This window comes from Xiphophorus maculatus, chromosome 20, assembly GCF_002775205.1.
Source record: "Xiphophorus maculatus strain JP 163 A chromosome 20, X_maculatus-5.0-male, whole genome shotgun sequence".
Taxonomy (NCBI): Eukaryota; Metazoa; Chordata; class Actinopteri; order Cyprinodontiformes; family Poeciliidae; genus Xiphophorus; species Xiphophorus maculatus.
In genome coordinates, this window is record NC_036462.1 from 753,519 (window position 1) to 765,887 (window position 12,369).

A 12,369-nucleotide genomic window follows, 5' to 3' on the forward strand; every position below is an offset into this window, starting at 1 on the left:
AGCCACCAAGTGGTAGGCCACGTAAACTGACTGAGCGGGGTTAGCGGATGCTGAAGCGCATTGTGCAAAGAGGCTAACAACTTTCTGCAGAGTCAATCACTAAAGATCTCCAAACTTCATGTGGGCCTCATATTAGCTCAAGAACAATGTGCAGAGAGCTTCATGGAATGGGTTTCCATTCCATGGCCTGAATGAGCTGCATCCAAGCCAGGATCAGGGATGCTTTACATCATCATGTGATGTAAAGCATCAGATGCAGTGGTGTAAAGCACGTGCCACTGAACTCCAGAGCAGTGGAAGCACGTCCTCTGGAGTGACAAATCGCGCTTCTCCATTTGATAGACGAGTCTAGGTTTGGCGGTTGCCAGGACAACGGTACTTTTCTGACTTTTCACTGTGCCGAGTGTAAAGTTTGGTGGAGGGGGATTATGGTGTGGAGATGTTTTTCAGGAGGTCCATAAAGACATGGAGGGGAGAGTCTAGTGTTTGTGAACTTGGCTGGCCTGAACAGAGTCCTGACCTCAACCCAATAGAACACCTTTGGGAAATTTTTCTTTTTTTAGGTTTTTCTAACACTAAGCTCTGCACACATTTCTAAAGATTCAGTTTTGATTAAGTTCATAAAGATATTTAATTTTCATGCTGTCAGGAGATACAATCCAATTAACTCACATGTCTTTCATACTTCATAATTACAAAATATCCTCACCCCACAGCTCGGGAGTTGGCATAAAGGCTTGTTAAAATACATTCAGCTGGACAGATACTGGAATGGAAGACACTTGACATATAGGATCCTACCAAATATTGCATCCAAGATAATTTGATGATAATATTGATTTCCATACAATTACACTGCGATATCAACTATAATTCAATATATTATACAGCTCTAATTCAGCTCATTGTCTGACTGCATTGTGCCACGGGTACAAGGGCAGCCTCTAACAGCTGCTCCATCCTGACATTTGATTCCCATACAGATGAGAGATCAATATGGCTGTTAGTTCTAGAGGAAAATAAAACACACTATATTCTCAAAGTATTTGCTCATCTGCCTCTACAACCTAGGTCACGTAAGCTTTTAAAACACAGGAAGTCAATGAGGTGAGTGAATGCCAATTTGGATGTGATAAGTAATATTTTGGCTCATGACATATTTCAACACGGTCTTAAATTTGTGGAAAAAACTTGAAGGAAAGTGCTGCAAATGTCACACGTTGCTTCATACATGACATTTAATAATTAGTGGTTCAGCTGTTTACAAAATTGATCATTAGGTCAGCAACATAATGTAGAGGCTCTGTACAGTTCTGTGAGCTGTGCACACCAAATTAGGCCATCATTTTTCAAGGTTAGCAACGCAAAATGAGGACGCATGACATGGTTGGGCTGCTGTTGACTTATAATCACAGTCAAAAGACCCACAACAGGTGACAGGAGTTCATCTCTGTTATAAGTCAAGTGCAGTGTTGTATAAAGTACTGAAATCTCAGAGTCAAGTAAAAGTATATGTACCTCTCCAAAATATGACTTTGGTAAAAGTCCAAGTCACTGACTGAAATGTTACTTGAGTTAAAGTCTTAAAGTATCTGAAACTTCTTGTACTTAAGTATGGAAATTACTGTAAAAATGGATGTACTCAAGTAATGTAATGAAAAGTACAAGTAAACAGTAAAACAAGGCAAATGTAGTTTGAATGACATTTTTTATATTTTGGTAAACTTCTCAAATACACTTAAAATAATGCACACAACCAAGTGCAGGCAAAATTAAACCTGCTAATAGATATACCTGCAGGCATCATTTAGTTAAGAAAATTAGGTGCTTTACCTATAGCACAAGGTTAACTTAACCTGCTTTACAACTGAACCAGCTTCTTAGTATACCCTCCAGGACAGAAAATACAAAGTTTTTGTAAGCCTTAAGTTTTCCCTTCAAGTAAGGTCAGTGCTGAAAATGAGAAAAATAAATAGTACAGAAAATGCAGCCAACATGAAGAAAAAAAGCTGTTACGATTACTCTACTTCACAAATCAGTGAATCAGTCAATCCTACAATCAGTAGGTGGGGTCAAAACACTTGCGTTTCTCTCTCTCGCTTTTTTGTAACGAGTAACTAAACCACACATTGAAAATGTATCGGAGTAAAGGTATGCAATTAAGTTCGGAAATATAGTGAAGTAAAAGTGAAAGTTATCAAAATTTTTCATACTCGAGGAAAGTATGAAGTACTCCAAAATATACTTAAGTAAAGTAGTGAAGTGTTTTTACTTCATTACTTTACAACACTGGTCAAGTGCAATGAACTTGTACATGTCTGATTTGTGAACTGGATTTTGTTTTGTGACATTACATTAAGAAGGTTTTTGAAATGGCAAATTTTCTAGAAACCAAAAAATATTGTCATTGTATGCCATTTTAGAAGTCTTAATAATCTTTTACTATTTTGTTAAAATGGCAAAATACCCTTAAAAAAATAAGGGTAGTTTTATTAAGTGCTTGGGTTGTTTTCAGAAGCAGTAGCGACTCAAATGGAAGTACAAAACATGTAAATTATTAATTTTGCATAACATGTCCCCTTTAATAAGCAGTTGTAAAACAGCAGCCTTTTACAGGTTATTTCATGCATAAACTTTTTAACTGAAGAAAATTAACTAAAGTTTAAAAAGTGAATATAGAATAGAAGTACTTTATTCATCCCAGCAGGGAAATTACTTCACAGTTACAGCATAGAGACAAGACACAATAACAATTACCACTGAGTAGTAGTTGTAGATAAAATAAAAATAAAATATAAAATGCTATAAATTGTAAAAATATGAAATGCTGTTAATATAAAAGCAACTTAAGAGCAGTCCTTGCAAAGATAAAAAAAAAAGTAGATATGTATATGTAAATACGTATATGTACAGCAAGTGTGCCACAGTGCAGTTGTGCAAAATCGGACTGATTAGTGCAGAACAATGATTTAGCTTTTATTGTATAAGAAAAGATTTTGCATTAAAATGTTTAGAAACTACAAAAGCCATTTGCTGTAAGTGCAAAGTTTCCCCACACATGCAGTGGGGCAGGTGAAATGGTGAAATGGTTCGGGTTTTTACTTCGGGTTTGCAGAACCACAAAACATCTGCTCCTACCATTCTGACATATGCCTTTTCCAAAAATGATCCAACAAAGCGAACTGCTCCAGCCTCCTTTCCAATCAACCATTTAAATAGCTTAATGGTGTGGCCAACAACTTCATGAGGGTCAGAGAATCAGCTTTTCCCAACCTCCACTGAACTGGCTGGCATTCTCTACTGGCATTCCGGACCAATCCAAATAAACAGCACACGAACAGTGAGGAAAAGCTTAAAGTAACATTTGGTTCTCATTTAAAACATGGGGTTATACATGGGGAGCTGTGCCCTAAGAAGAATTTGGATCATATGAGGCAAAAGCACATATGCTTGCAAGACTTGGCCTTTTTTTTCTCAACAGGAAGACTGTGTCATTTTCTCAGCTTGTGGAAAACTAGAGCAAAGGTTACACTTTGATTCTAGCTAAATAGAAGTAATCAAACTTTTTAAATAAGTAAAATTCAGGTAAGCTAAATCTCTTTACCAGCTGAGCAGATCTACAAGCATATTTGCCTATTTTTATTTGCAGAATTGAAAAACATCTGTCTGGCACTTTAAGTTGACTGAGCCATTCTAACACAACCCAACCATTCTATCTTTGGCAGGATGTTTTGGTGCTTCTGTCCTGCCTGTAGGTGAATCTCTACACAAGTCTTAAGTGTTCTACAGCCGCTAACAGGTTTTCTTGAGGATTCCTCTCCAGCAACCAAAAGCCTAACACAATGTTTCCCAACCCTGGTCCTCAAGGCACACTGCTCTGCATGTTTTAGATGCTCCCTTCCTTCAGCCCAGATCATATGTTTTCTGATTGGCCAAAAATTCATCCTGAGAAATTCAGCTCTATGACACAAAACACAGATGGAGAACTGAATGGCGATGACAATTGATCAGAATTGTGTAGGAAGACAATGGCCAGGCTTCCAGGGTTGAGGAGCACATGAATAAGAGATGTGCTGTTGATGGAGTCTCATACTGGAGCAAAATTTCCACAGTAGTCTTAAGTATTAGAGAAAGGTGATGTTTTGAAGCTTATCTCACTTTGGTCAGGGCAGATTCAGTTTGTGGCCTCCACAGTTTGTTGAGATTTTGAGGTGAAAAATCATTGGATCATGGAGGGAACATAAAACCTTCATTTTTCTTTGTAAGAGCTTCAGTGATGAAATGTTATTTCAAATGAACATCAATAAAAAAAGTTTTTTTACACTATTTTGCCAATGTTCAATGCCTAAAGGGTATAGAAAGTTCACTCCCTTGGATGCTTTAACCCTTTTTATTGTTTTTACAAATCTGTCATGATCAACAAACCTTTTTTTTTTTAAAAGAAGCTATAAAAACATTCCAAGTGGTGAAACTTTTTACTGGCACTAAGAGCAGCAGCAGGTTTTGTACAAACCTGCACAAAGTGTTCTGCGTTTGTCAGATTTTTTCCAGTATAATGAAAGCTTGGAAGGTCTGACAGACACAGCTTCCACCAGGTCAGGAACATTTTATCTGTGACGGAACTATTGGTAAAAACAAATTAAAAAAAATCACTACCCTGAGCACACTCAGACTCTGTTATACACTTTTTTGACTTTTCAATGACTATTATACAAGTAGGTCAGAGTTGTTTAACTTCTCTCTGATCAGATGCCTCAGCTTTCCCAGCCTTCTCAACATTCAGGAGACTACAGCATCTTCTGTAAAATATCTGGATGTATGAACAAAGACGTCTGTTGACTGGATCCTGCTGCAGGTAACATTTAGTTTTCCTGTCATGTTGGTAAAAGAATGACAGCACTATTATCCTGATGCTGGCCTCCATACCTCCTAACTCCAGTGTCCCCTATGCTCCCTGCTCCTCCCTGCATTTCTGATGGCTCTTGATTTACACTTCCGATACAGGTGGAGGGCCTTGTTGGGAATACTTGCCATCATGCCTCAGGGCTGCTTAAATATTTACCACTGGATAGCATTTCCTCTGCAGCCCTAACCTGTCTACCATTGCTGAAAGGTTAGTTTTGCTAATACCCATGAGTGATTGTTTAAGCAGCCTTGTAAACAGAGTGGCTAAAACTGGACTGTGCATTAGAGTTTCCCTCACTATGACAAATTAATGAGGATGCAGTGTAATTCTGGGAGGAAACACTCTCAGACACAAGCAAGGCCAAATTTCAGTTTATTAGGGAAGAGCCACATTACTCATTTGAGCATAATGCTTGAACTATGAAGGGGTACAGCAAGAAACATGAATAAACAGAGTTCTTAAACAATTCTATGTCGACTGGCATGTTTGCTTGCTTGTTTGTTTGTTGCCTGGCTGGTTTATGGATGGACAGATCAACAGGTTGATGGATGGATCCAAAAGCTAGACTTTTATTTGCACCAACAGTCACAATTATTTAACAATGGAAATGAATACATTCAAAAAGTATTTTTGCATACTTGTTCCTTTTATTCAATTTCCAGACTTTACGAGGAACCCAGAACAAAGCAGTAACTCTTACCAAAAGCTGGGCTTGAGTATTAGATTTTATGAAATGACAAAAAAATATTAGGTTGAAAACGGAAGTAGATGTTCGAACATAAGAGAAAGACAGTGCGGGGAAAAAGTGACTGTCTTTTCTCTCACACTCCTGAACACTAATCTTCCTACTCGGTGAGTTGATGAAATGCTAATTAGGGGTTTAAAAGGCCTCTAATTTGCTGTCATTTACCAGTGTTAGAATTGTCCCCAGCAGGATAATCTCAGCCTTTACATGTACCAAGTGTGTTTACATTGTTGACTCTTCACAGTCTGCAGGGGCTTTTTCCTTAAAGATTAAAGATATCAAAGTCAACAGCTAATCCTTTCAGCTAATCCATGTTTCCCTCCATGGGCCAGGTGAAAATAAATATACTAAGTATATAATATTTTAGATTAGTCAGACTAATCTTGAGTATGCTTCAAGTTCGCTTAGGATTAGCTAACTTGAAGTGTGTCATTTTGGAACAACTAATTTTGTGCTTAGTGTATTGTAATAGTAATCAACTTGTAGAAAAGAACAATTTAAAGTGTACTAAGTGTACTATCACATGCTTTGTTGGAGCAAATATTTCACCAAGGACAGAGTATAATACAATTTATTAAAACAATTTATTCTCCTTTAGGAAGGAGAAACTGACATTTCTCCTTCCTAAGAACATAATATATATTAATATAGTTTTCTTCATTAACTTAACCTGGTTTTAATTAAGCTCAGTATGCCAAAGAGACTTTGATATTGTGAGGCTGTTATAACTCGTTCATCATTGTTTTTATCTTCATATTTTTGCAGTCTAAGCAAATGAAGATGAAAAAGGAAGCCAGGGATCAGGAATTAGAAAACCTAAAGACTTTCCTGTCTCAGTAAAGGCTCTGGCTCCACCAGATCACCAACCAGTTCTGAGGATGAACCTCCACATCGTCTTCATGGTGGAAGGCTTTACTCCATGAGTACTGAGCAGCTGGCTACATTTTTAACAACAGCGCAAAAACTGTTGTGTTTCCAACACTAAGTGCTTAATAAACATGATTTGATTTTAAAATATTTATTCCCCTTGTTAATCTACATTTCTCTTTCATATATTTTATTCTTTGTTAGCTTTGAGGGCCCTGTGATGGACTGGTGACCTGTCCAGGGTGAACCCCGCCTCTCATCTGATGACAGCTGGAGATGGGCACTGCCAGTCCCCTCACCACTCTGCAAGGGTCAGCATATTCAGATCATGTATGGAAAGATTTTAAGGTAGTTTGTGAGTTTTGTTTATTTTTCCTGCACCACTCTGACAAATTCCACTCCTCAACGCTAACCACCTTCCTGCTTCTGGTCTCTCTCTAAGGACTAAGAGTTCTTCGTATCCAAGCCCTCCTCCCCGGCTTCATGGCTCTTCTTCTTTTTATGGCACTTTTTAAAAAAATTGAAAGTGTGCATTACCGCCACCATCTGGTCTGGAGTGTGAACTGGAGCTAATGCAGTTCACTAATAGATAAATCTTACATCATACATCTGAAAATGAACTCGGTAAAGACAGCTTCTGTGTTTTAGTTAAAAAAATAGGGGCGTGCCGTGGTGGCGTAGTGCGACCCGTATTTGGAGGCCTTTAGTCCTCGACGTGGCCGCCGCGGGTTCGACTCCCGGACCCGACAATATTTGCCGCATGTCTTCCCCCTCTCCTTCCCTGTTTCCTGTCGGCCCACTATCATATAAGGGACACTAGAGCCCACAAAAAAGACCCCCTGGAGGGGTAAAAAAAAAAAAAACTGAAAACAACAGATCAAATTCAGAGAGATGTAGAACTGAAGATATCTGCTACATTTAGTGTTATGTGTTGTTTTTGTTGTAGAACCTCTGTCACTAAACTGTTAATGTTTGATATTTTGAAGCATGAACACATTATTTACTACTTTGTTAAACAACATTACGTCAAGTTCCATTTTAAGGGTTGTTATTTTTTTTTTATTCTTTGCCATTTTAAGAAAATAAGAAAATATCATTAAGGCTCCTAAAATTGCATACTTTATTAGCCTAGAGTATACACTGAGAGTATACACTTTTTTGAGTATGAACCAAGAGAAATAGTATTTCATTTTAATGTCTGCTGTCTAGAAGATGCACCAAAACTAGCTGTGTTTCCATGATAAATGTGCACAAAACTTTATCGGTATTCGGCTAACATAGGAAAACCACAATTTTGCAATTTACAATAAATAAAAAACACAATTAAAATCACACATAAATAAGTTTGTTCATGCTATATAACATTAAAAAACATGTTGCGCCATCATCCTCCTTCCACTTCCTGTTGCCTTCTTTGTTTTTTCTACCAGTAGTAACATCCGTTGATCACAACTCATTCAATAATACAGCTAATTTCAATACAGCTGAAAAACTAACTCCTTCTATTTAGAATGAGTAGCTAACTCATTCTACTTACTCATTCTGGTTTTTGATAAAAGCACCAAAACCTTTTATCAAAAAATTAAACATTTTTTGAAATTGCCACGTTTCCATTAAGCAAATGCTTTTGTAATTTCAAATTTCACATTTACATGGTCAATGGAAACCAGTGGCGTGCCATGGGGTTTCAGTCAGGGCCTTCAGTAGGCGTTAACTATATCTGAACAATACACACATTGTGAAGGACAATGCAAAAACTATGCACCACACCAAGCTACAACCATCTAATAATAGGCAAATAAATAAACATACTCCATTTTAAGCAAATACATATAACTGTATACCTTAACAAAATGCACAGGCAACACCGCACATAATTGAACAGTCAGCAATTTAGCAAAACCTTTCTATGTTCCCCAGTTAAGCTCAACATTAATCCAAACTGCTCAAATAGCAAATGTAAACAATTAAAAGAAATAATGTTCTGTAAAGTCTGTATGGGAAAATAATAGAAAAGTAACACTCACTCATTACTTGTAAATAAAATCCATGCGTCTGTGTTAGTTTTTAGCCACTCGTAGCACTCATAGGTAGTCTTTAAAATGCCTTACAAAGTTCAACAAAGTATGTAAATTTTGATTGGGTGATAATTCTGTCAGTAATGCCAACTATGGTGTATTTCATGGCATTTTTGTCAAAAGGGTAGCTGAATTTGTACAGAAGGTTCTGAGGCAGAGCAGCTAAGGCACTTTTTAAAGAAGGAATTATAGTGAATATTCAATAATACCAATAAGCAACATGTTTGTAAAATAAGAGAATTAAGTTATAGATACAATTAAATATGAATAAGACATTTTACACTTTTTCTTTTCAATTTTCTAGGGCTAGCAGAGAAGGCCCTGCTGGCCCTGACTGATGGAAACATAGATACTGATTGCTACTGGCTTTCTAAAGGTAACAGGTGCATTACTAGTCCCTTTTAAACTTTTATGTTGTGTGGTGCTCTTTGGTGACTCACCTGATTGTAAAATCTTAGCTGCGTCACAAACTGACGAGGCCACTAAAGCAAAGTGTCTGTAGAGGGGGTAGCACAAAACCCTTCGTCCAAAGGACACCAGGACATCTCGTGAGCAGCTGTAGGTCTGCAGGAAACAGAACATGACTTTGTAAAAATGTATCCCACCTTAAAGTTAATATCTACTAAGAATTCAGCTGACAATTGGAATCAGAGCTGGCATCCTGATCGGTCACTAGTATGGAAGTTGTTACTAAGAGAAGAGGACTTAAATGTGAAGTTAGATCTCAATGTCCAAAGTGAAGTCACCATTATTCCCTTTGTTTGTCTGTTTCAAAGTGTCCAGCAGGTGGCACTGTGGAGTAATTCTAAGCGTTAAGTAGCATATTTGTGCCGACATATCTGCGGAACAGCCGTTGATCCCGATCTGAAGCTGTAAAGATAACAGTAAAAGAACTTCATAAGTTGGTAAGATGACCTAGGTATAATCTGTAATGTTAGTATACAAATAATAAATATAAGCTTCATACTGTAAAATGTACTGGTCGATTTTCTTGTTTTTGTAGAGATGAGATTTTATTTAGATTGCTTTACGCCCATGAGCAGTGAGTTCTGGCTGTTGTAACCGTTGAGGGATAGTACATGACTCTGTGACAGCGTGAGTGTTTAATATAAAATATAATCAGACTTCTGAGGTTGTGACCTCAGTATATTGTTTGTTTGACCTGTTTTGTGTATTTGTGTTGTTCAGAGGGGAGATAAATCGTCTAGTGTTCAGGGCGAGAATCTGCTTCACTCTGGACAGGCTGTTGGCCGTTTTGAAGTGAGTTTGAGTTTGTTGATTTCTTTGAGGTACTTAAATGTTATACATGTTTAAAGCAATGCTTCTTGCAAAATTGTATTTTTTTATTTTTATAAATGTATATAGAATGATTATGTAGTGGTGCTTTTCTGTATTTTTATTGAAGGATCCATTTAATAAGCCCACTACAGTTGTCTTTTCTGGTGTCAAAGTTTTATTTGTAATTATAAATTTAAGGAGATTGTATTTTTTTTATTTTAAAGCTGTTTGAATTAATTGTTTTAATAACACATTTCACAAGTTTCTTTCTTTTGTTTATGCCAAATCAAACCCAAATTAATGCGGTTCCATCTGAGGACAGTCGGGATATAAAACCCACCTACGTAGGCCTGTCACGATAACAAATTTTGCTCAACGATTAATTGTCTCAAAAATTATTGCGATAAACGATAATATTGTTTGAAGACCTTTTTACACTGATGTAATGGAAATGACGTAATAATGCATGCGATTTCCTGCCAAAGATAGATACACTTTATTTTCAAAAGAACACTGAACACTGGAACTGATAAACAAAATAAACAAAACAACCAAAAACAAAAATAAAATGGATTCTCAGTCTCCATTAACAAAAAATTTACTTGAATAAAGACTAAACAACATAAAGCCAAAGTGGAAATAAATACTGCATTCAACCAAAAGAGTGCAGATTATGAAGTCTGTATATTATGTTGCCCTTCAGTAATAATTAGATTTAAATAGAGAAAATGGGCACTTCGACTACCTGATGCAATAGTTCACACTACACGGTTTTGTTGCCCTTATTTTTCCCCTTAAGACAATCTTAGAACGCCGGCCGTTCTAAGATTGTCGCTTACGATTTCGGTTTTGAGTTGATCTCGGCAGTAGGTGACAAACTGAACGCCGACAGAACGATGAGAGCAGCACTTCCTCTTCTGACAGGCTTATCAAAATATTCACTAAGATCCTAAACGTTTGTAGCTTCATTAAAGAATTATATATATATATATATATATATATATATATATATATATATATATATATATATATATATATATATATATATATATATATAAATCAACAAAACCTGTTAAAATTTATTCTCAGTAATTATTGTTTCAACAAGGTGTTGCGCAATTCAGTGCGTTTCAGTTCCATTAACAAAAAAAAAGGCGACAAAGACAGACTGACTAGCAGAGCAGGAGTTTAAATTAGTTAATCAACCAATAATCGAGAAATAAATATCAAGTCTGGAAACTTGACATCGTAACGGACTGAATGTTATGTTTTTAACGTAATCGCTGCTCCGCTTGCGGGGCGCAGGCGGTTGCCACGGCAACGGCTGTGCTTAACGACAAAAAGAGAGTGTAAAACGGTAGGAGAATCTCACTGAGGAAGAAATATACTGCATTATGTTTTCTATCACTTTATTATTTCTGCTATAACTGATGTATATTCGCATATAAAATAAGTCAATAGAGTTTAATTTACAATTTTTATGTCTTCGTGTCGTGAGGTAGATCTCAACCGGCTGGTGAGAGAAAAAGTAGATCTTGGTCTCAAAAAGTTTGAGCAACCCTGCAGTAGATCATGGTGGCCGCTCTGATCTAAATCAGAGGTTTTCACCAACTGGGATCGTTAACGCAGCATGTTGAATGTGACAGGTAGCCAATCAGAAAGCGAGGATTCTCCTCAGTGCTTTCTGAGGGGAAATTACAGAGAGGAATCCCAAACAGCTGATACGGCGCAACCCGAAGTCCAGCGGACATTGGAGATGATATGTGGAAACAACATTAATGTTTATTCAACATGCAAAGAATATAGAAATGACAAGGGGAGGAGTTGGAGCGAAATTGCTACCGCAGTTGATAAACCCAGTAACTTTTCAGCTGTTCTTCGTTAATGTGACATAAATAGTTTATAATGATTTTCATTCAGTCAGAACTGACACTAGCCACATGCATTGCAGGTAGATTGTAGTAAAGCATTGATTAATGCCTGGTTTTAAAATTAGTTCACTGAACTTATAGCAATTATTTTGTGCCCATTGTTGGACACCACAGGGCATCTGTCATCACACACATTGTCATCTCAATAATTTTTAATTGATGAATAAAAACAAAAATTATGGAAGCCTGTTTCCACCACTCTGTTAAAAAAATAAAAATAAAGTATCTCAATATAATGAGATAGTATCTCATTATTTTTGAGATACTATCTCATTATAATGAGACACCTACATACGTTTTTCATAGTTGGGTGTGTTTGGCTCATTCATCTACACTTGGCCACATAAAGTTAGCCCCTCTGACTTTAGTTTAAACTTGAAGTCATAGGGACTTTCGAAAAAGGTAACTGTATTGTCTATATATCCAGACATGTCTGCGGTTCATCTAGTCTGTGAATGAGCAAAAGAGATCAATTATTTTATCAGATACTACAAAGGATTAATTGTCTTTTTTGTACTTTAAATCTTCCTGTGATGGTTTGTGTTAAATTTGGAAATGCTGTCA

The 12,369-nt window shown here is 36.8% G+C and overlaps 1 protein-coding gene across 1 annotated transcript in view; it reads right to left on the minus strand.

Moving 5' to 3' along the window:
- The window catches only part of shq1 (SHQ1, H/ACA ribonucleoprotein assembly factor), a 55,818-nt gene that overhangs the window by 19,754 nt on the left and 23,695 nt on the right, over positions 1–12,369 (minus strand). Inside the window, exon 10 of the mRNA XM_023324662.1 lies at positions 9,037–9,160. Coding sequence (XP_023180430.1) covers positions 9,037–9,160 — 124 coding nt within the window. The remainder of the gene's footprint in view (positions 1–9,036; positions 9,161–12,369) is intronic.